This window comes from Mesoplodon mirus (genome assembly GCF_964341445.2).
Source record: "Mesoplodon mirus genome assembly, chromosome: 5".
Classification (NCBI taxonomy): domain Eukaryota; kingdom Metazoa; phylum Chordata; class Mammalia; order Artiodactyla; family Ziphiidae; genus Mesoplodon; species Mesoplodon mirus.
In genome coordinates, this window is record NC_138980.1 from 32,553,275 (window position 1) to 32,575,190 (window position 21,916).

Genomic DNA, 21,916 nt, shown 5'->3' on the forward strand with positions numbered 1-21,916 from the left:
TGTGGAGCCAATCCGAGGGCTGTGGGCCGGGAAGGGCCAAGAGAGGGCGGGTGGGACCCCACAGGCCAGCCCTTTCTGGAGGTCAGCCTCAGGCTTCACTCTGCCTCAGTCTCCCCTCCCTAAGGCCAAGGGTGGCCTGGTCCCTGGGACATCGCCCCATTGGCCCTGCACTGCTATCCGATGGCTGGCCTTGGCCAGGCAGCCGCAACCTCCCAAGCAGTGCCCAGCAGTCGGGTTGGCTGGGTCAGCTGGGCCTGGTGCCAGGCACCCCGGCTGTCCGGAAGCCACCGGCCTCCCACCCAAACATAAGCTGGTGCCGCCACCCGCCTGCTGTCACGGGTTCCGCTAAGCTCAGGGCAGCTGTGGCCAGGCGGGGCTGGGGCGGAAGCGGGGCCAGGGCTCCCCTGAGGGTGCCATCCTTTGGACAGCAGGGCCTGGCACCCCTTCCTGGTGCCCACACCCGTACCCTGCTCAGGAGGAGCTGGGCTGATTTCTAGAAAGATCATTGGGGAGGGGAGCCAGGGCCACCAAAGGGTCTGGGACCTCTGGGGCAGGGGCCAGTCCAGCTCCCTCTAAGGGCTGGGGGTGGGGTGCTGGTGGGGGGGAAGGGTTGCCAGATGAAATTCAGGACGGGACTTCCCAGTGGTCCAGGGGTTAAGACTCCACGTTGCCACTGTAGGTAGGGGACACGGGTTCCACCCCTGGTAGGGAAAGTTCTGCATGCCGTGTGGTATGGCCCAAAAAAAGGAAATTCAGGACATAGCAATAACTTTTTTTTTAATTCATTCATTCATTTTTGGCTACGTTGGATCTTAGCTGCTACGCGCGGGCTTTATCTAGTTGCGGTGCGTGGGCTTCTCATTGCAGTGGCTTCTCTTGCTGTGCAGCGCGGGCTCTAGGTGCGCGGGCTCAGTAGTTGTGGCACACGGGCTTAGCTGCTCCACGGCACGTGGGATCTTCCTGGACCAGGGCTCGAATCCGTGTCCCCTGCACTGGCAGGCGGATTCTTGACCACATCACCACCAGGGAAGTCCCCTGCCCAGGATATATGTGTCTGGGGCATTTTGGTCATTTATCTGAAGTTCAGATCGCCCTGGGCATCTCGTATTGTGTTACTGTTAAGTTGAGGCCCACTCGGGGCGGGGGCTCGGGAGCGGCGGCCGCTGACCCGGGCCCCCCGCCCTGTTACAGTACAAGCAGGTGGAGCAGTACATGTCCTTCCACAAGCTGCCTGCTGACTTCCGCCAGAAGATCCATGACTACTACGAGCACCGCTACCAGGGCAAGATGTTCGACGAGGACAGCATCCTGGGCGAGCTCAATGGGCCCCTGCGGGAGGTGAGGTGGGGGTCCGCGTGTGGAGGAGGGTCCTGGGGGAGCCCCACGGGCCCCTGCAGGAGGTGAGGGGCGGGGTGCTCACTCCAGAGGCTCCAGGGAGGGTCCTTCCTGCCCCTCCCAGCTCCTGTTGTGGCCCACGGTTCTCGGTGTCCTTGGCTTGGGGACACATCACCCCGGCCTCTTCCTTCATCTTCACGTGGCCTGTTCCTGTGTCTCTGTGTACCCTCCTCTGTAAGGACACCAGCCACTGGGTTCAGCACGACCTCATCTTAACCAATCACACCTGCAAAGACCCTATTTCCACATCTGGCCCTGTTCACACGTACCAGGGCTCAGGACTTCAGCGTATGATGGTGGTGGGCGGACAGTTCAACCCGTGACCCTCAGCAAGCAGTTACTGGGCGCCAGCTGTGTGCCCTGCCCTGTTTCCAGGGAGGTGGTGCCAGAGGGGAAGCTCTGGGAGGGACGGAGTGGGGAGGGGCTTGGGGCAACTCACAGAGGCAAGTGTGAGCCTGCGTGGCCCTGAGGAGGGAGAGGAACGGGCACTAGGGTTTCTTCTGAGGGTGGAGGTGCCTCCCAGCAGGCAAGCACTGTGGCTACCTGCACTGAAAATATTCGCTTGGTAATTATTTTCATTCATTCACACATTTACAGACAGACACCTCACAGACCACAAAATGCATGAAATGCCGTGTGTCGAGTGTATTCAGAGTGGTGCCACCACTGCCGCCTAAGCCCACGGCCTGGCCTTCCCGGCCGCTCAGGACACCCGGCCCTCACTCCCCATTCCCCTCCCGCCAGCCCCTGGCGACCTGTGTTTGATCATTACTCAGGTGTTTACATAAAGTCAAATTTACAAATCCAGATATATTCAGAAAACGCCCATCTTCTGTCCTGTCCCTCTGCCCGGTTTCCTCCTGCTCTCTCCGTCCATTTTCTGCCTTTTTCACACAAAACAAAGGCGGGCAGGCCTCCGGGGTGTCCGTGCCTGGCGCTCCCTCTCCGGGTCCTGTTTGCTTTGCCGGAGGAGCTCGCGGCACAGGGCAGAGGCAAGGGTGGGGTCGGGGCCCTGCCGGTCTGTGCACCGAGAGCACCACGAGGGACACCCTGGAGACGGTCCCAAAACGCCGAGGTGAGAGGTGCACCCCTCAGGTGCGATTCTCTTATTTTCCTGCCATCAGGGGCTTATTTGCATTTCTCTTCCTGTAAACTGTTCATAACTTTTGCTTGTTTTCCTACAGAACTTTTGGTCTTTTTGTTGTTTTTATTTATTATTTATTTTTTAAAGATTGGGAGTGTTTTATTTATTTATTTTTGGCTGCGTTGGGTCTTCGATGCTGCATGCGGACTTTCTCCAGTTGTGGCTAGTGGGGGCTACTCTTCGTTGCAGTGCGCGGGCTTCTCATTGCGGTGGCTTCTCTTGTTGCAGAGCACGGGCTCTAGGCGTGCGGGCTTCAGCAGTTGTGGCTCTCGGGCTTAGCTGCTCTGTGGCCTGTGGGATCTTTCTGGACCAGGGCTCGAACCCGTGTCCCCTGCATTGGCAGGCAGACTCTTTTTTTTTTTTTTTTTTTTTTTTGTGGTATGCGGGCCTCTCACTGTTGTGGCCTCTCCCGTTGCGGAGCACAGGCTCCGGATGCGCAGGCTCAGCGGCCATGGCTCACGGGCCCAGCCGCTCTGTGGCATATGGGATCCTCCCGGACCGGGGCACGAACCCGTATCCCCTGCATCGGCAGGCGGACTCTCAACCACTGCGCCACCAGGGAGGCCCTGGCAGGCAGACTCTTAACGACTGCACCACCAGGGAAGTCCCTGGCCATTTGTCTTTAAAACTTGCTTACTGTGGTTTTTTTCCCCCACGTGTGGAATTTTTATGCCCTATACATCAGGTGCTGCATGTATGCTTGCTATACACAGTGAGTGTTCAATGTGTGCTTGTGTAACAGAGCGAGTGTAGTGTTCAGTGTTTGCCTTCTTTACACAGCAGGTGCTTAACACCTGACTGCTGTGCATAGTAGGTTCTCAATATCTACTGTCTGCGGACATCAGGCACACAATACATGCTCGCTGTATACAGCAGGTGCACAATACCTCTTGCTGTACACACCCAGGCTTTAGAGGAATTTGCCCACGTTTTCTTCTAATACTTGTAGAGTTTCATTATTGGCATGTAGACCCCCTATGCCTTTGGAATTTATCGTGGAATCTGGCGTGAGGAAGGGATCCAGGCTCATCTGCTGTGTGGGGCTGAACCATCTGGCTCTGTCCCAAGACTTGGTGGGGGAGGGGCACCTTAAGCTGAAGTTCCCTCCTGCTTGGGTCTATTTCTGGACTTTTCATCTGTCCCATCGGCCTGCCTGCTCTGTGTGTGCCTGTATCGCGCAGAGGTTTGCGGTGTGCTTTGGTGTCTTAGAGGGCGAGTTCCCCCTCCCTGCTCTTCTTTGTCACAGGCTTCCTGCTACTTCTGCTCATTTGTTCTAAATGAACTTGACTAGCCCCGGTTATCGAGAAGCGAGCCGGGCAGCACTTCCACAGGGCTCTGTGAGCTGTATCCCTGCCCGGGGAGAATGGGTGTCTTCCATCTCGAAGATGGTGAGCAGTGCTCTCTGAGGACACAATGTGTTCAAGGCTCTTCTGTGCCTCTGGGAGGGTTTTCAACGTTTCCTCATATAGATTTGGCCATGTCTTCGTAAACTCGTGCCATGGCATCTTACTTAGCTCTTTATGTGGGTGGAAATGGGGTCTTCTCATCCATTACGTCTTCTTTGGAGTGGCTTTCGTTTGCATGTACAAAAGCTGTGGATTTTTTTTTTAATTATTTATTTTTGGCTGTGTTGGGTCTTTGTTGCTGCACACGGACTTTCTCTAGTTGAGGCGAGCGGGGTCTACTCTGTGCAGTGCACAGGCTTCTCATTGCGGTGGCTTCTCTTGTTGCGGAGCATGGGCTCTAGGGCGCGCAGGCTTCAGTAGTTGTGGCATGCGGGCTCACTAGTTGTGGCTCGTGGGCTCTAGAGCACAGGCTCAGTAGTTGTGGCACACGGGCTTAGTTGCTCCGTGGCATGTGGGATCTTCCCGGACCAGGACTCGAACCCGTGTCCCCTGCATTGGCAAGCGGACTCTTAACCACTGCGCCATCAGGGAAGCCTGATTTTCTTTTTAAGGTAAGCAAAGTGCCCCGTCATTAGGGCACCCCCGATGGATGTTCCATCAAGTGAAATCCCCACATGACCCCCACCCAGATCAAATGTGGAGCATTTCCATCCCACAGAAGCTTCTTTGCCAAGGATAACCATCCTGACTTCTACCACCGTGGATTCATTTTAAGGCTCTTGGCTTTCATGTTGGTTTTTTTAATCACTTGCTATTTTGACTAATTTCCCTTGTTACAGTTTTCCATTGACTCTTTTGGGTTTTTCAGGCAATTCCATTAATACAGATAGTAAAGAGACAGTTTTACTTTTTCCTTTCCAATTCTTACGTCTCCGAATGCTCTTCCGTGTCTAACTGCATAGGCCAGTACTGCCAACACAGAGAGTTCAACAGTAGAGGATCTCGGGAATCTTTTCTTGATCCTCTCTTTGGTGGCAAAACCTCCAGTGTTTGCCTATTAAGATGCTGGCTTTCAGGCTAACGTGTTAAATCCCTTTCACAAACCGAAGGTCTGAGAGGTGCAACAGTCCCAAAGGTAGGGTGCGATGGAGGAGCGGCTGTGTGCCCTGCCGTCACCCCCACCTCCCACCCCTACAGGAGATTGTCAACTTCAACTGCCGGAAGCTGGTGGCCTCGATGCCACTGTTTGCCAACGCCGACCCCAACTTCGTCACGGCCATGCTGACCAAGCTCAAGTTCGAGGTCTTCCAGCCGGGTGACTACATCATCCGTGAGGGCACGGTTGGCAAGAAGATGTACTTCATCCAGCACGGGGTGGTCAGTGTGCTTACCAAGGGCAACAAGGAGATGAAGCTGTCAGACGGCTCCTACTTCGGGGGTGAGTGTCTGTGGGCAGGGGTGCCAGCGGCAGACGGAGGTCAGGGTGGGGAACCCAGGGGCAGGGGCGTGGCTGGCACGCGCAGCAGGAAGGCCCTGGGGCAGGGGGAGGCTGGACTGCTCTGCTGGCTGGAAGGGCCCTGGGGGCAGCTGGCTGGGGCCGCTGGGTGTGGCCCAGCAGTGAGACGCTGCCCCGGGCTGCATGCAGAGATCTGCCTGCTGACGCGGGGCCGGCGCACGGCGAGCGTGCGGGCTGACACCTACTGCCGCCTCTACTCGCTGAGCGTGGACAACTTCAACGAGGTGCTGGAGGAGTACCCCATGATGCGGCGGGCCTTCGAGACGGTCGCCATCGACCGCCTGGACCGCATCGGTGAGTGGGCCCAGCGGTCAGCCTCAGTGGCTGTCGGGGGGGCCGCCTGAGGAGCGGGGTGGCATGGCCCAGCTGACCCTCAGGGCCCCTTCTGACCCCCGGACCAGATTCCTTGACCCACTTTCTCCCTTGGCCAAACACGACCCCAGTTTCCCAAGGATGGGGAAATGGGTGTTTCTGCTCCCTAGGCAAATGTTTGAGCACCTACTGTTTGCCGGGAGGTGTAGATGTGGCCCACGAGGCTGAAGTGGTGGCCACCCTCAGGCTTGTCATGGAGGAGGGGCTGTCGGGGGGGCTTCCTTGTGACTCCAAGTGGAGACCCAGATGGGTAGGCGTTGCCGGTAGAAAGACAGAGGCATGTTCTGGGAGTGGAGACAGCATGTGCCAAGGCCCTGAGGTGGGAAAGAGGCCTGGAGTCCAGGGACTCAGGGAAGCTGGGAGGGAGGTGGGCATCAGGCACAGGAGGCCACAGGGCTGTAGAGGGAGGCGTTCAGGCTGTAGGTCAGAAGCACTGGGGAGCCATGGATGATCCTAGGTAGGGGAGGACCTGATCAGATGTGCACTTTATGAGGGTGGAGAAAGGAGGAATCTGGTGGCCTGGCCTGTGTGTGGGGGGGTGGCTTTGGGTAAAGGGAGAGGTGGGCGGGCAGGGGGATCCTTAGAAATGGCTAAGGACTTGCTGAAGACTAGAGCAGGATTCAGAGAGGTAGAGGCCCTTGGTGCTATGTGTGGGAATAAAGACAGCGAATGGCTAGAAAAGCAAAATGGGATGCGGTAGGGAAGAGTTAAGACTTCCCAGTACTCAGAAAGCACTCAAAATGTTTATAAGAGACACTTAAAATTTTGCTCTGTACAGTATCTGCTTAGATGTGTTTGCTATATACAGTAGGCACTCAACCCATGCTTACTATGTACACGGTAGGCATTTAGCATGCCGGCCGTATACAGGCAGGAGTCTGCGTGTGCCGCTTTTGCACAGTAAGTGTGTGATACCTGCGTGGTGTACACAGCAGGTGCACAATACGTGCTTACTGTATACAGGAAGTGCTCCACACATGCTGGCAGGATTCGAGTGTCTCATACTTGCTTTGTGTGTGAAGCAGGTGCTTGATGTGTTTGTTTGCTACGCACAAAGGTGCTTGATTCATGCTTGCTGTATACGGTAGGTGTACAAGTTCAGCTTCCTTTACACAGCAGACACCTGGCACGTTTGCTGTATGCAGGAGGGGCTCCATTCGTGCTGGCTGTAGAGAGCAGGCACTAGTGCAGAAGGCGCTCCACGCATGCGTGCAGTGCACGGCCGCAGGCACCTCTGACGCTCCCCCCTCCCCTAAACCAGGCAAGAAGAACTCCATCCTGCTGCACAAGGTGCAGCACGACCTCAACTCGGGCGTGTTCAACAACCAGGAGAACGCCATCATCCAGGAGATCGTCAAGTACGACCGTGAGATGGTGCAGCAGGCCGAGCTGGACCAGCGCGTCAGCCTCTTCCCGCCACCGCCGCCGCCGCCACCACAGGGCGCCTCGGCCATCGCCACGCTGCAGCAGGCCGTGGCCATGAGCTTCTGCCCGCAGGTGGCACGCCCACTCGTTGGGCCCCTGGCGCTCGGTTCGCCGCGCCTCGTGCGCCGCTTGCCCCCCGGGCCCGCGCCCACCGCTGCCTCGCCCGGGCCCGCGCCCGCTGCCAGCCCCCCGGGCGCGCCCTCCAGCCCCCGGGCACCGCGGACCTCGCCCTATGGCGGCGCACCTGGCTCACCCGCTGCGCCCCGCGCCGGGCCCGCGCTGCCAGTGCGCCGCCTGAGCCGCGCCTCGCGCCCGCTGTCCGCCTCGCAGCCCTCGCTGCCCCACGGCGCACCCGGCCCCGGCCCCGGAGCCTCGGTGCGCCCGGCCAGCAGCTCCACGCCGCGCCTGGGGCCTGCGCCCGCCGCCCGGGCCGCAGCGCCCAGCCCGGACCGCAGGGACTCAGCCTCGCCCTCACCCTCGCCTGGCGCCACCAGCGGACCCGACCCGCTGGACTCCGCGCGCTCACGCCTCTCGTCCAACTTGTGACCCTTGCGCACCGCCCTGTGGCCCAGCCAGGCCGGGGCGGGGCTGTCACTCAGACCAAAGCCATGCCATTGCGCAGCCCGGGCCGCCCGCCCCAGAAGCCATAGAAGAGACGTAGGTAGTTGTAGTCGGACGGGCGACCCGGGCCGGCGGGACACCCCCGCCAAGCCACCCATCGCCCTGAGCCCACCCACATCGCCCCTGCCCCCGGCGGCCCCGCGCGGGCGAGGGGGCTCCCTTCACCTCGGTGCCTCAGTTCCCCCAACTGTGAAGCGGGGACAGGCCGGCCGGGGCCGAGGGGAGAGGGCTGTGGAGCCCCGCCCGCGCCCGCCCTCGCCCTCCAATGAGGATCTGTTTTTAAGTGCAATACCTCGCCCGCCGGCTTCCCGCTGCCCCCGTCGCGCTCACGCAATAACCAGCCTGGTCCCTGTCCACGCGCGTCCGCGGTGACCGCCCCGGAGTGGGCACACACCACTCCCTCCAGCGCCCCAGCGTGGGGGCGAGGCCGGGGGGTCCCTGCCGTCACGGTGAATGTACTGACAAGCCGAGGCAGCAGCGCCCACCGCACCCCCTACGCCCCACTGAGCCCCACGCCCCCATTCCGCGCAATAAACGACAGCATTGGCGCCCAGCCTGCCGCGTCTGATGGCTCTGCCTGGACCCAGGGCGCAGCCCGCCCTTCCCCGAGGCAAGCAGCCCCCATGTGGCGACAGACCTTTATTCACACTAAGGTACAGGGAGGCAGCACTGGCCCGTCAGCTGAAGAAGTACGTGGAGTGCTTCACCTGCTCCAGGTTGAAGGTCCCTGCGGAGCACAGCAGAAGGCTGGGGGCGGGCCCTGGGGAAGGCCCCGCCCCCAGCCCGGTAAGGGGCCATCCAGCCCCGGGCCTCACCTGCCTTGGGCACAGACAGCAGCGTGTCCATCAGCCTGGAGACCCAGATGCTCTTGGAGGCCCTGAAGGCAAAGGCGGGGTGGGGGTAAGGCCGGGGCTGCCTGGAGAGGGAGCGGCCTCTGCGGTGCTGGGCTGGGGGAGGCCTCACCTGGGGTCGGAGCAGAACCGCTTGATCAGGAACCTGGACAGGTTGTGGAGAATGGGCTGGCTGTGCAGACGGATGAACTGCTCGCGGCAGACCTGCGGCGGGGGGGTGGGGTGGGGGGCGTCAGCAGCCAGGAACCAGGCCCAAGGGGCAGGGGGACCGGGCTTCCCCGGTCAGGAGGGGATAAGGTTGGGGGCGTGAGAGCCAGGGGTGTCCGCCCTAGTGGGGGTGGGCCTGCACCTGGTTCATGACCGCAACGTCAGCAGCGTGGGTCCAGAAGCAGTCGTGCACCGAGACGAAGGTCAGGCCCTTCCTGCGGCAGCAGTGAGGGGCCCCCGTGGAGAGGCCACGCCTTGAGGTCCCCTCCCTCACAATCCACACCCCCCCGCCGCCCAGCACTGGCCCAGCTCTCACCTCAAGCCCCTCCCCACCGCTCAGCTGGGGGGGCCCACTGTCCAGTGACGCCCACTCTCCTCTCGCCCCTCACCCCTGCGCACTCCAGCAGCTGTCTGTGCGCCACACATGCCCCTCATCAGGCAAGTGACAAGTTCTCCTCTTAGGAAGAAGCCCCTTGGCCACCCTACCCCCAGCTGCCGCCCAACTGATTCTCAGCTTCCCATAGGGGATGGCTGAGGCTGGGCCCCCTTCCACCACAGGGCTCCATCCCAGGGGTCCCCGAGCCATCCCAGGGGGGCACAGGAAGAACACAGAACTCCCACAGCAGTCTGGCTCAGTGCGCCCCCCCCCCCCCCCCCCCGCCGCACGGGAGCAGCCGTTTCTAACAGGAACGTGAGAAACTAGACAGCCTCTGCCTGCCCCGGCAGGGCCACACACATCAAGAGCGGGCCACACAGCAGGCCAGGCCTGGGGACCCTCCGAGGGCCAGCTTCACACTTGGAGCCCCTTCCCTGCCCAGTCAGCCGCATCCCAACCCCTCCCTGCCTCGAGGCCTGTTGCCTCCGGGGCCCCAGGTCCCCCGGGCCCCCAGAGCTTCGGTCCTCGCCCGACCCCATCTCCAGCGGGCGGCTCCCCCCGCGGGGTCCCCAGCCCTGGTGCACCTGTAGCAGTGCAGGGCCGTGAGCATCATGTGCGAGGAGTCCAGCGAGTGGATGAAGTTGGGCGGGAAGCCGTTCTTCTGCTTCAGCGTGTTGGGCTTCCTGGGGGCGGGGTGCAAGGTGGGGGACCCTGGAGCCTCGGCCCGGCCCGGCCCAACCCCAGTGGCCTCCCGGCCCAGGCGCCCTGGCCCCGCCTACCCGCCCCCCACCCCCGTGCACTCACTGGCTGGTGTCCACGCTGCTGCTGAAGGTGAGGCTCTGGAGCCCGCCTTTGATCTGCAGGGTAGGGGCGGCAGGGGCAGGGGGCGTTGAGTCCTGCCTGGTGCGGCGGGGGGCAGGGGCGGGGCAGGGGTGGGGCTGCACATACCATGACCTTGGAGTCACGGTGGTAGGGCTGGATGATGGGGATGCCCAGGGGCGTGACCCACTCCACGGCCGAGCCCGTGTGGGAGATGAGCCGGGCGCTCTCGGTCAGCCAGCGCTGCAGGGACGGACACCGGGCTCAGGGGGGCCGGGTTTGGGGAGCCACGGCCGAGGTGGGGGCAGGGGGAGGATGAGGCCTCACCTGGATGGACCGGGTGCCCGAGAACATCTCCTGCAGGCTGTTGAACACCTGGCGCACGAGGTAGTGAGAAGCCTCCCACACGAAGTCCTGGGGAGAGGGCGAGGGGAGGGCGTGGGCGGGGCCCAGGTTCTCTCCACGACGCCTGATGGCCCTGGGCCAGTGACCTCGCGCACTCTGAGGGGGTGGGCTCGCTCCCATGGGCCCCGCTGGAGGACCCCACGGTGGGCAGAGATAAGACCCTGTGTCAGGACCGCCTGCCGCCCAGCGGCCACCTGGTACAGGACAGTGGCCGGCAGGATCTGGAGTCTCGGCCCCGCGCACCTGGGGGAAGTCATGGATCTCCCGGAGGCGCTTCTCGATCTGCAGGCGGCCCCCGTAGCGGGTGACCCCGTACACCACGGTCATCACCGTCTGCTTGACCACCTTGCGGCTGATGAAACCCTCCAGCACCTGGGCCACCCGCACACCCTGTTCGGCATCCTGCCTGCGGAACACCTCCACCTGTTGGAGCGGGGGGTCAGTGGGCAGGGCCCCGCCCACCCCAAAGCCTCCCAGCCCGAGGCTCCTTCTCTTCCCGTGAACCTCACCATTGCCCCCTCTGACACGTCCCCCAGGAACCCTGCCTGACTGCCGGGGCACGTGACAGTTGGCGGCCGTGGCAGTGGGGTCCACAGTACCCAGATGCTCGAAAGACAGAGCCGGGTGGGTCTGGGGGATAAGAACAAGAGGAGGCGGGGTGGGTGCGCACCTGTGCAGCCACCTCACTGTACACGTCCTGCGGCAGGTCCGAGGGCAACAGGTTGACGGAGGCGGCCCCCACGCTGTCCCGGCCCAGGGCGGCGTAGTGCTGCAGGCCGTTACAGGAGCCATCCTGGGCGAGGGGTGGAGAGTGATGGAGAGTGAGGCGCAGGGAGTGAGGCGCAGGGAGCGAGGGGCGGGGCAAGGCGAGCTCCAGGCTTCCCCAGCTCCGCTCACGGCGAGCTCCCTGGACCTCCCACAACGACGGGCGGGCGTCAGCCCCCACGAAACGGAACCGAGGCACAGAAAGGGGCGGGGCGTGCCTGCACAAGCTGCTCACCGTGGGAACACCATCCTGCGCAGAGTGGGATGGGCAGGTGCCGGACACCCGTGCCATCCCTCGGCACCTCAGCCCGAGCGAGACACCTTTGGCAGGGGCCCACAAGGGCAGGGCACGCTCTACACCGGAGTGCCCCAGCTCACCTGGTGAACCGGGAAGTGGGAGACGTAGGCGGTGGGGTCGGGGGCACGCACCGCCCGGGCGACCTCCATGCAGCAGGCCAGGGCTTGCCAGGGCTCGTCTGCCTCCATCCACCACTTGCGGCCCTGCAGGAAGCAGCCGGCTGGGTGAGGCCAGGCCCGGTGGGGTCAGAGCCAGCCTGGGGGTACTTCCTGGGCGGGCCCAGGTGGCGTGGGGACAGGCGTGGAGAGAGGACAGGAGTGATAGACCAGGGAGGGACCAGCCTGGAGGGAGGCCTACTGTGGCATGGGAGGCTGCCGACGGCCCAGGACAGAAGGAAAGACAAGCAGAAGGGTGCCTGGGAAGAAGCAGGGGGTGGGGGGTGCCTGCATGGGTCTGAAGTGGGTGCCGCGGCGGCCAGGAGAGCCAGACGGTCAGGGGTCAGGGGTCAGGGCCCAGCTGCTGTCCTCCCCACGCCACCCACCGTCATGGGCCGGTCCGCCGAGTCCAGGATGTCCTCCATCAGCTCGTCCGCATAGTCCCGGCGTGCCTGCAGCGACTCGCGCTTCTTGAGCCCCGTGAGGTTGACCAGGTGGATCTTGAGCCAGTCAAGGCCGTGGGGGCCGAGTGGGCGGCCCTGGGCGAACTCCAGCAGTGCGCGGGCCAGGTCGCTGCCCAGGTGGTTGAAATGCGGTGAGCAGGGATAGGTCCGGCCGCGGAAGTCCATGTTGTGTGGCAGCCAGAAGACGCGGTGCCGCAGGTGCTGGGCCAGCGACAGGCGGTACAGTGCATCGGCGCGCAGGCTCTGCATCTCCCGTGCCACCTTCAGGCGCCGGGCCAGCTCCCGCCGCATCTCAGCCTTTTCAGCGGGCGAGACCTCGGGCAGCAAGCAGCGCTTGGGAGCCTGACGGCCCTCGGGTGGCCGGGGGGCCTCGGAGGGCGGGGCGGGCACACCCAGGCGAGGGCAGCCCTTGTCAGTGAAGAGCTCCAGCACCAGGTCCAGCACGCGCCCGTTGACCCGCCAGGCACAGTTGCCCAGCTGGGTGAGGGCATCCAGGGCGCCGTGCAGCTCGGTAGGCGGGCAGCGCTCCAGCAGGAGCTGGTGCTGCTGGCTGCCCTCCACTGAGCGCATCATCTTGGTGGGGCTCAGCAGGAAGGCGCCCGAGTGGGGCGACGTCCAGGGCAGTGGTGGGCACAGCATGGGCACGTCCGTCGACTCAAAGGTCAGTGTGCGCTCCGCCGCCGTCTCCAGCAGCTGCGTGAAGGCCGGGTGAGGCTTCAGGATCCCGATCTGGGGGCGGGCAGGCGGAGAAGGTCAGGGGGCTGCCCCAAAGGCAGTGGAGGAGGGCCCTGGGGTCCCCTCAGATGCCCCAACCCTGAGACCAGGTCCGGGGCCACAGCAGAATTCTGGCAGGATCCCACCATGGCCCAGGGGCCTGCACCACCCGGAGCCCGCGGCCTCCTCGCAGGCCCGTCCCCACAGTGGCCCACCTGGCGGAAGCTGCGGAAGGAGTACACGTGGTAGAGCACAGGGATGAGCGTGCCAGGGCTCCGGGGCGCTGCCAGGCTGCTGGGCATCTGTGCGGCCCGCACCAGCACCTCCGCCAGCTGCTTGCCCAGCTGCACCACCACTGACATGGGCCAGGGCTGCTCGTGGGGGGCCTCAGGCACCCCCAGTGCCTCCCAATGCTGCCGTGGCAGGCAAGGTTCCGCCACCTGCGAGTGGGAGGGTGGCTCAGGGGGATGAGGGTCTGGGTGCAGAGCTGGAGACCCCCACCCACCCCCAGGGAGGGGTGAGCTGACTGCTATCCCAGGGTTAGGTGAGGAAAATGAGGTGGAGTCTGGGGGCAAATCCGGCCGCCTCAGGAAAGGGGAGAGGAGAGAGGGGAGGGGCCTTCCGCTCAACGCCTGCGTTTCCCCACCCAGGCTCCCTGGGCCTCACCTGGGTGTCGGAGGCCAGCAGGTGCAGGTACTTGGAGTAGCGCTGCTCCAGTTCCTGCACCTCGTTTCTGAGCTGCTTCCTCTTGAAGACGCGCAGACCCAGCTCGTGCGCCAGGAAGAGAAGGGACTCTCCCTGCGCGGGCAGCGCCTGCAGGGTCTGGAGGGCAGTGAGCACCATGAGCCCCGCGCTCCGCGTGGCACCCGCAGGCACTCCCACAGCAGCCCCTCCCCCCAGCCCCGCGTTCACCTGCAGCAGCATCCCCACCACGTCCTTCTCACGGAGCAGGCACAGGTACGGGAAGAGCGAGAGGCGGCCTTCTCGAGCAGCGTGGGCCTCGCTCTCCTTGGTCTCCTGCAGCTCCCGGTACAGCGCCGTCCTCCATCGGGCGCGCAGGCCTGCCAGGGTCTTCCGCTGGGGGGAGGGGGCACACGAGGAGTCATCACCGTGCCCACCCAACCCTGCAGCCCGCGAGGCCCCAGCCCTACACCTTGGCAGTGCCTGGCTCAGTGCGGGGGTGGTGGGGGTTGCCGTGCAGCCGGCCTCCCCCACGCGACCCTGCCCAGGCAGGGGACGCCCAGCTCGGCCGGAGCAGACCACCCCCCAGCCCCTTACCGCATGCAGGACCTCCTTGGTCAGCAGTGGAACCTTCTCCACAGACTCCACGGTGACGGTGGTGGCCATCTCCATGCGAAGCTGCTGTCGGAAGAGGCCCTGCAGCTCCTTCAGGGACAAGTGCAGCCTCGGGTAGGACACAGCGGGATCCTGCTGGTGGCAACAGGCTGGTGGTGAGGTTCTGGTGCCTGACCTCTCGACCTGAGTCCCATAGGGTTCCAGCCACACCCGAGGTCAAGAAGAGCAGCTGCCCACCCTACACGTGCCCGGGACCCCCACCCGCCCCCCGGTAGAATCAGTCATTTTCCCAAGTCTCCTGAAAATCGTCCATCCTTAACGCTGGGGGGAGAGCAGGGCCCAGGATAGTAAGACAACGATGCTGGTGTAACAGCATCTGCTGGCCTTGCCAGGCGGGCAGGATGCCCAGGAAGACAGTGCAAGTCCCCGGATGCTGCTGTTTTCTCTTTAAACTTGCAGCTGTGTGAATGTGTGACCCTTCCAAAAATAGATAAATTAAAAATAGCAAAACCCAACACACTGAGAATCCAAAACATTACATCTACACAAAGACCTGTCCACAGCCACAGCAGCACGGTTCATGATGCTTAAAAACTAGAAATGACCGAAGTGTCCGTCAACAGATGATGGATAAACACAATGTGGTCCCTCCACACACGGGAACATCACTCAACCCTGAGAAGGGGTGAAAGCCCTGACACTCGCTACAGCGTGGATGGACCCCCAGAACATGATGCTCAGTGAGAGAAGCCAGACACAGAAGGACACACAGGGTGTGATTCCATTGATGGGAAACGTCCAGAACAGGCAGATCCACAGAGAGTTAGTGGCTAGTGGTTGTCAGGGGCTGGCGGGGGGGTGGGAATGGGGACTGACTGCTGATGGGGACGGGCTTCCTTTTGGGATAATGGAATGTTCTGGAATTACAGAGATCAATATACTAAAAAAAAAAAATACTGAATTACACTTTAAAAGGTGAACTGTAGAATAGGAGAATTATGTTCCAGTAAAAAGACAAAACCCAGCAGTGCCTCAAGACGTCACACTCTGCTCCACCCTGGGAGGCGAGTGCAGCCTCGCCCGCTGCCTGCCGCCTGCGGAGTTCGCTGTCCAGTCTTAGGGAGGGCACACAGGCCCTGCGACACCCCAACGCTCGGCCCACGGCTGCATCGCCACGTGGAAACCGAGGACGGTGCGGCATGGGCCCCCCACAGCAGCCTCCCTCCTGCCAGAATGGGGTCAGGTGGGGCCGACCCCACCAGGAGAGACGGGGAGGGGCCGAGGCGCCCGGAGACGACACACACCCCCGCCCCCCGCCCCCGACAGGTGCCAGGCCACAGGCCCCAGCTCACCTTGGCGTAGATCTCCCGGAGCAGCGGCGAGGTGTTGAGCTGGGGCGGGGGCACAGGCGGCCGCGGAGGGGTGAAGGTGGGCTTGGCCTTGCGCACAGCCCGCAGGAGCTCAGCCCTCTCTTCGGCGCTCAGCGGCACAGCCGTGAAGAGCCCCTGCAGCTGTAGCCCGTCCTGCGTCATCTGCTTCAGGCACCTGCAGGGCACACACACCCGGCTCATAGCGCCGGTGCCCGGGGAGCCCCAGAGACCCCAACCCCCAGCTCAGCCAGGCCACCCCACAACGACCCACCCACCTTCGGATGGTGCCAGCATCCTGGTCCAGGCGCCCCATGCACTGCAGGGCGGCCGCGTAGGACCGCAGGTCCGGGGCGAGGCCGGCGTCTTTCAACATGAAGAACACGTACATCAGCTCTTTGAAGGAGCCCTGGGGGAACCAAGCGGGGTGAGGGCCTGCGGAGGGGCCGGGTGTGGGCGGAAGGGCAGCCCCAGCTCGGCCCACAGTGCTCCCTGCTGCCCGCCCGCTCCTCTACCCAGTTTCCCGACGACCAGGCCTCCTTCCTCCACACAGGCCTCCCGGCTAACTTCCCCTGCGGTTTTTCCTCCAGCCCACTGGTGGCTCAGGAGAGATGCCACAGACCCTTCCAGAGAGAGGCATTCCCAGCACCCCGCCATGTGTCCTGCACCCTGTCTGAGAGGTACTGCCACCCCAGACCACGTGCCAGCAACTGGGTCCTAGGTGACTGTCTGCACGGCCCGGCGTGGGGGGGGAAGGGGGGGCTGCTCAGGCCGGTAGTCACCAACCACAGCGGCCACTTAGCTTAGTTTAAATTAAATACTCGCTTCAGCAGCGACAGGAGGCTGGAGCAGATGAGGAGCACTGGCGAAGTCACAGAAAGGCCTACCAGACGCTGCTGGTCCAGATTCAGCCCATCTATCCTACCTCTAAACACTCACGGCAGGAGGACTTCCCTGGTGGCGCAGTGGTTAAGAATCCGCCCCCCAACGCAGGCGACACAGGTTCGAGCCCTGGTCCCGGAAGATCCCACATGCCGCGGAGCAACTGAGCCTGTGCGCCACAACTACTGAGCCTGAGCTCTAGATCCCGCGAGCCACAACTAAGACCTGATGCAGCCAAATAAATAAATAAAAAGTGGAAACAACTTTTATTAAAAAAAAAGAAAAGAAAAACTCACAGTAATGTCACCACCACCATGAAAACATGCATTCGAACCTTCACACTCTTAAACACACACATGGGGTTGGAGCCCTGGGTTACAGCCCTCACTCCTCCCAAGATGGGAAACCCGAGGCTCAGAGGGAAGGGAGGGGTGTGGCCACGGGGAGCACGTGGCAGAACGGGACTAAACTCAGGTCTGGGTGGCAGCCAGGCCTGCCTGACATAAGCTGGCTGCCTAGGGCCCCCCAAACTCACATCCACCTGGAACCTCAGAAAAGGGCCTTATTTGGAAACTGGGTTCCCGCAGGTGCAGTTAGGATGAGGTCACACCGGAGGAGGCCGTGTGACCACTGAGGCAGAGATCAGAGGGACGCGGCCACAGCCCAAGGGACATCGCAGACCCAGGAGCTGGCACAGGCACAAAGCACCCTCCCCTGGAGCCTCCAGAGGGAGTGGGGCCCTGCCACGCCCTGACCTCGGACGTCTGGCCGCTGGGACTAAAAGAAAACGAACTTCTGCTACTTTAAGCCTCCCAGTTTGTTCAGCAGCCCCAGGAAGCTCATCTAATCAGAAATATGCTGCCGTAACAGTACGCTTTGTGGGGGGGACGCCAGAGGCCAGAGACCTGGGAAGGCAGACTAACTCCTGGAACTGACTGCCCTCCTGCAAAGACAATGCAGGCAAGCAGCCCCCTGTGACTGTCGCCATGGAGCCCTTGGGAGCCTCCCAGCGCTATCAGGCGGCTCTGGGCCACGTTCTGTGCGTGAGTCCGCACAGCCAAGTCCCTGCCGCCAACCTGCCTTAGCGAGTTGCACCTGCGTCTTCACACAGCGGTTTCCCTTGTTTGCCCGGCACTAATGCTTTCCGTGCTGCTCCTCAAATGAGGCCACAGACCCACGGGAGGGAGGGTGTTGGGGAAGTTTTCACCACAAGGGCACTTAAGCAACACTCCTAAGCAGCCACAGGTCAGAGGAGAAATCACAGGTGAAAACAGAAGACGTGGGAGAGGGAAGCAGTGAAAGCCGTTCCCACAGGGAAATTCACAGCTGTGAATGTCTGCATTAAAAAGAAGGATCCTACCTAGGAAACTCGAGACAAGAACAAGCTAGATGGAAAGCACTGAGCTCGCAGCCCCGAGGAGGGTCTGCAGCGCCCCTCGCACCAGAGCCGTGGTCAAGTAACCAGAAGGAAATGCTCTGAACCAGAGCACAGCTTCTTCCTGCCCTTTTGGTCATTTTCACACTTTGCTTTGAAGGCCACGTGTGACTCATCATCGACAAGCCTAAAGAATTATTAAAACAATAAAAGACAAAGGCCTGAGCCCTGGGGCTAAAAGACAAGGGTTCGAATCTAAGTGCCCCCAGGTTGGATTCTGCCCCTGACCCTGGGGCACTCGCTCCCTGGGCCCAGCCACTCACCTGGCGAGCCCAGCCGAGCATGACCATGTTGTACATGGAGAGTGTGAGCAGCCGCTGCTGCTGAGACTTGCTGTGGTGGGTGACCAGCACGTGGTGGGCCAGGGGCAGGTGGCCCGTGAGTAGGCAGCACTCAAAGAAGGACAGGAGCCTCTGCTGCTGGCTCTCCAGCCGCGGTGTGGGGCCTCTGTCCGCCGGAGCCGCTGCCGCCTCGCCGCTCAGCCTCTGCGGGGCCTCCTGCAGCAGCTGTGCCAGCTGCTCCTCCCACGGGTTCTGGGGCGTCCCCTGCTCCCAGTGCTGCAGCTGGCTTGCCAGCTTCCTGCTCAGCAGCCGGGGCTCCAAGCGCAGATGCTTTTGCCAGGCCACCTTCTCCACATGCTTCTGCAGCTTCCCCTCCAGCCGCTGCTTGCGCTTCTCCATCAGCCGCTGATCGTTGTCCAGTTTCTGTGCCCAGCGGCTGCTGAGCATGGGGGCGGCCCCCGCGGCCCCTGCCTGGGCCTGCCTGGGTGGCTGGGTGCCGCCAGCCTCCGGGACTTGAGCCATGGCCACCCTCTTGGCCACCCTCTTCACCGTCACCTCTGCCACACCCTCGGCCTGCAGCTGCCGCACCCGCGCCTTGAGCACTGTGGGGCAGAGGGCGAGACGTCAGGGGACCCCACTGCCCAGGAGGCGAGAGACCTCAGCCCTGTGTCTGCTGACCACCGCAAACATCTCTAGACTTACCTCGTCGGCCACGCATGCCCCGCCCACCCAACCAGTACCCATCCACCCAAGCCACTCGAACCCAACGACCCAAACAGGCTCCCGGTGTTGCCCACAACCTGCCTCTCTGCGTCTTCCCCCACCCCCACCAAGCTCTGTCCTTCCCAGCCTGACCAAAAGTCACAGGTCGTCTGCGACTCCCCCCGCTACACGCAGCCCGTGAGCGCCTCCTCAGGGCTCTGCCTTCAAAATCCACCGGGGTGCCGGCACCTCCCTGCCCCTCCCAACCCCACTCCATCCGTAATGGCCTCAGGGCCTTTGCACGTGCCATTACCCCACCCCACCCCGCCCACACACACACAGACAATTCACAGCCCGCCGCTGCCCTGTGCCACTTCACGGACAGTCAGCTCTCAGGACCTGGGGCAGTTCTGTTCTAGAGTTTCAGGCCACTGAGCTGGTGAACAGGGAACCACCACTCCCAGGCAAACATGGGGCTCCTGAAAGCCCGTGGTCATATTTCCACCAACAGGTCCACACATAACCCTGTCTTGTGAGTTCTCATCTGAGATATCTTATTTCCTCTGTATTTCTGATTCACTAACATTGAACTCACAGCCAACACTTCTACAACTCACCCCTCAACAAAGCTTGTCGAACATGCAGATTTTCTACAAAAGGCATGTCACAGCCCCCTTGAGCTGAGGAAACTAGACAGCACCCCAGCACATGCCTGGGGCCATTTTAAACTGCAGAACCACCAACGAATAGCATACAATGCAAAAACGTGGCACTAGATACACCCTGAAAAGGATGCCTGTTGACAGGGCGTCGCCCGGCTCCACCTCAGCTGGGAAGGTGTACATCGGCTTTGGGGTTACAAGTTCAGCTGGTAGGAGACTTTGCAAACACAGAATCCGCGAACGTGAGGACCAAGGGTATCCATCTCCTGCCTGCGCCTGTCTCACTACAACATCGGCCCCAGAGAGAGCTGGCCCAGAGCAGAAACACAGGCGCGGCCCTGGCCTCAGTGACCAGAGACTCAGCAGACCCTTCCTGCACGTGCGGGAGACTGTCCAGCAGCAAAGCGTCGGGCAGGACACGCGGCAGAAGCAGGATGTGGGCACAGGTTTCCCTCGGAGGCGGCCACATCCGAGCCACCTAGGGGGGTGACCCGAGACAAGCAGGTGCAAAGCTCCTGATGCCAGAAGCCGAGGAGGTAGGCAAAGGCCCGGAGGTCTGTGGCCCTCAGTGGGGGTCTGGAGATTATTCTGTGACAGAGGAAACAGTTGGACGGTTCAAGGCTGGGTAGTGAGATGAAGTGATTCAGATTTCCAGACCCTGGGCTTAGCTTTAAAATCATGAGATGGGTGAGAAACGAAAGAAGGTTGCTCTGGAAGCGCATGGGACCTGTGGCTTCACATCTGCGTGTTTGGGGTTTTCTGAAATTAGGTGTTGTTTTTCAAAGCCTCCCCCACCCCACTCCTGGCTGCTGGCCACACACTGGATGAGGGACAGGAGGGGAAGCAGGAGGCACTGGACATCTGGGAAGGAGAGGACAGTGAGGTGGCGAGAAGGACAGATGCCCCCCACTTGCTACAGAGGCCACCAGGACCTGGCTGTCCGTCCCAGGTGACAATGACCACAACCAGACCCCATCATGCGCCCAAGCCCAGGAAGCTGAGCCAGGACCACTGAGCTTGGTCAGGTCATAGCTCAAAGCCCAGCTCTGCACGTGCAGCGGTGTGTGGCCTTGAGCCAGTCTCTCCAGCCACAGATCTGGGCCTCGACTGTCTCATCTGGAAAGGGGGAGCCCCTGCTGGGACGAGGGAACTACAAGAGCTCGCTGTGTACAGCACTCGCTTCACCGTGTGGGCCCTCGGACCACCAGAGAGCGGGACCCCATGAGTCACCCCACCTTACAGACTGACATCCCTTCTCACCGGGGTCCCTGTGGGGAACCAGGGAGGGGGCTCCCAGCAGCGCTGCCGACGGGGGAACAGCGAGGAAGGGGCTTCAGGCCCCAAACCTCGGGGGTCAGGCTCACCCTCCAGCAGCTCGGCATGGCCCCAGTCCTTCCGGCGGTCCTGCTCACAAGGGCTGGCAGTCGAGCTCCTCTTACGGCCCCAGACGCCACCAAGGGCCCCTGCAGGAGAGACCAGGGAGGCTGAAGGAGGCGGGCATCAGGGGTGGGGGAGGGAGGGCCCTGACAGGGTCAGGAATGGCAGGATCCGGGGCAAAGGAACCCTAAAGGCAGTGGGAACTGTCAGTGGTCACCGGTCTCACACTGGAAAGAAACTAACAGGACAAAAGTGAAGGGGCACCACGGGCAAAGGAAAAAAGAAAACTGGGGCGTGGGGTGGAGGATAAAAGGTTCGTCGAACTAAGGCACAGACAATTCAAAGGTTAAAAACCCTAAACCGTAAATAGTGGGTCATGGGGCTCCAAAAGAAATCAAGGGTCGAAGATCAAAGTGCCCCGCCGACCCCTGTCCGGAGAGTGGGCCAAGGGCGAGTGAAAGCGGGGTCGAGTCACTGGGTTCCCCAGAACTCCCAAGAGCAAAGGGCCAGGGGTCGGAGAGAGCTGGATCCCGAGGGTCGAGAAGCCAAAGGTCACGGCCGCGGGTGGGGAGCGGTCCCGGGACTCCCCTTCATTACCTTCCTCGGCCAGGAGGCCGGGGGGTCCCGCCGGCCACAGGGCCCTCCCGAACCCCGCCGCGCCGCGGCCCCAGCGCACAGCGGACATGCCGCCAGCACACGGAACCACCGCGCCGCCGCAACGCACCTGCGCCGCCCGCGCCCGCCGGGAGTTGTAGTCCTAAGGCCTACGGGGGCCGCGAAGGGACTACGCGCCTGGAGAGCGCGGGAGGAACCACAATTCCCAGGGGGAAGCGGGGCGCCGGAGGCGGGGGGGGCATGCGCCAGTGGCGCCCGCTGAGTGGCTGTTCCCTGTCGAGGCGGGGCGGGACAGAGCCGTTGCTTGGGCAACACTGCGAGAATCTAAGCCATCTTTGGGAGGACCCGGAACCCGGGTTTTGTTGTTGTTGTTGTTTAAGGAATAGTTGCCAAATAATTAGGACAGCGTTCTGCAATTTAGAGATT

The 21,916-nt window shown here is 62.1% G+C and overlaps 2 protein-coding genes across 8 annotated transcripts in view; one reads left to right on the top strand and one right to left on the bottom strand.

The window, feature by feature from the left end:
* The window catches only part of HCN2 (hyperpolarization activated cyclic nucleotide gated potassium and sodium channel 2), a gene marked incomplete at its 5' end in the record, with an annotated part of 21,188 nt that extends 12,932 nt beyond the window's left edge, over positions 1-8,256 (top strand). Inside the window, 4 exons of the mRNA XM_082622094.1 lie at positions 1,192-1,338; positions 5,083-5,323; positions 5,531-5,695; positions 7,035-8,256. Of these exons, the coding sequence (XP_082478220.1) occupies positions 1,192-1,338; positions 5,083-5,323; positions 5,531-5,695; positions 7,035-7,744 (1,263 nt within the window). The 3' untranslated portion in view covers positions 7,745-8,256. The remainder of the gene's footprint in view (positions 1-1,191; positions 1,339-5,082; positions 5,324-5,530; positions 5,696-7,034) is intronic.
* POLRMT (RNA polymerase mitochondrial) lies at positions 6,546-21,597 on the bottom strand. Of its 7 annotated transcripts, none has more exons than XM_082622084.1 (21): positions 21,473-21,597; positions 20,863-20,961; positions 18,117-18,736; positions 15,815-15,945; positions 15,522-15,714; positions 14,152-14,304; positions 13,786-13,950; positions 13,540-13,695; positions 13,089-13,313; positions 12,082-12,888; positions 11,621-11,743; positions 11,148-11,270; positions 10,400-10,900; positions 10,202-10,315; positions 10,058-10,110; positions 9,838-9,936; positions 9,020-9,092; positions 8,783-8,874; positions 8,635-8,696; positions 8,457-8,546; positions 6,546-6,939 (listed from the first exon to the last, which is right to left on the bottom strand). In XM_082622084.1, the coding sequence occupies exons 1-20, from the start codon at positions 21,558-21,560 to the stop codon at positions 8,497-8,499; spliced, it is 3,927 nt and encodes a 1,308-aa protein (XP_082478210.1). In that variant the 5' UTR covers positions 21,561-21,597; the 3' UTR covers positions 6,546-6,939; positions 8,457-8,496. The 7 variants fall into 7 exon arrangements, 6 of the variants coding, with proteins under 6 accessions (XP_082478210.1, XP_082478211.1, XP_082478214.1 ...); XM_082622085.1 differs by lacking the exon at positions 6,546-6,939 and adding an exon at positions 7,218-7,234; XM_082622088.1 differs by lacking the exon at positions 6,546-6,939 and having other exon boundaries at positions 8,363-8,546; positions 10,400-10,486; positions 10,721-10,900; positions 14,152-14,301.
* Positions 21,598-21,916: the final 319 nt, after the last annotated feature.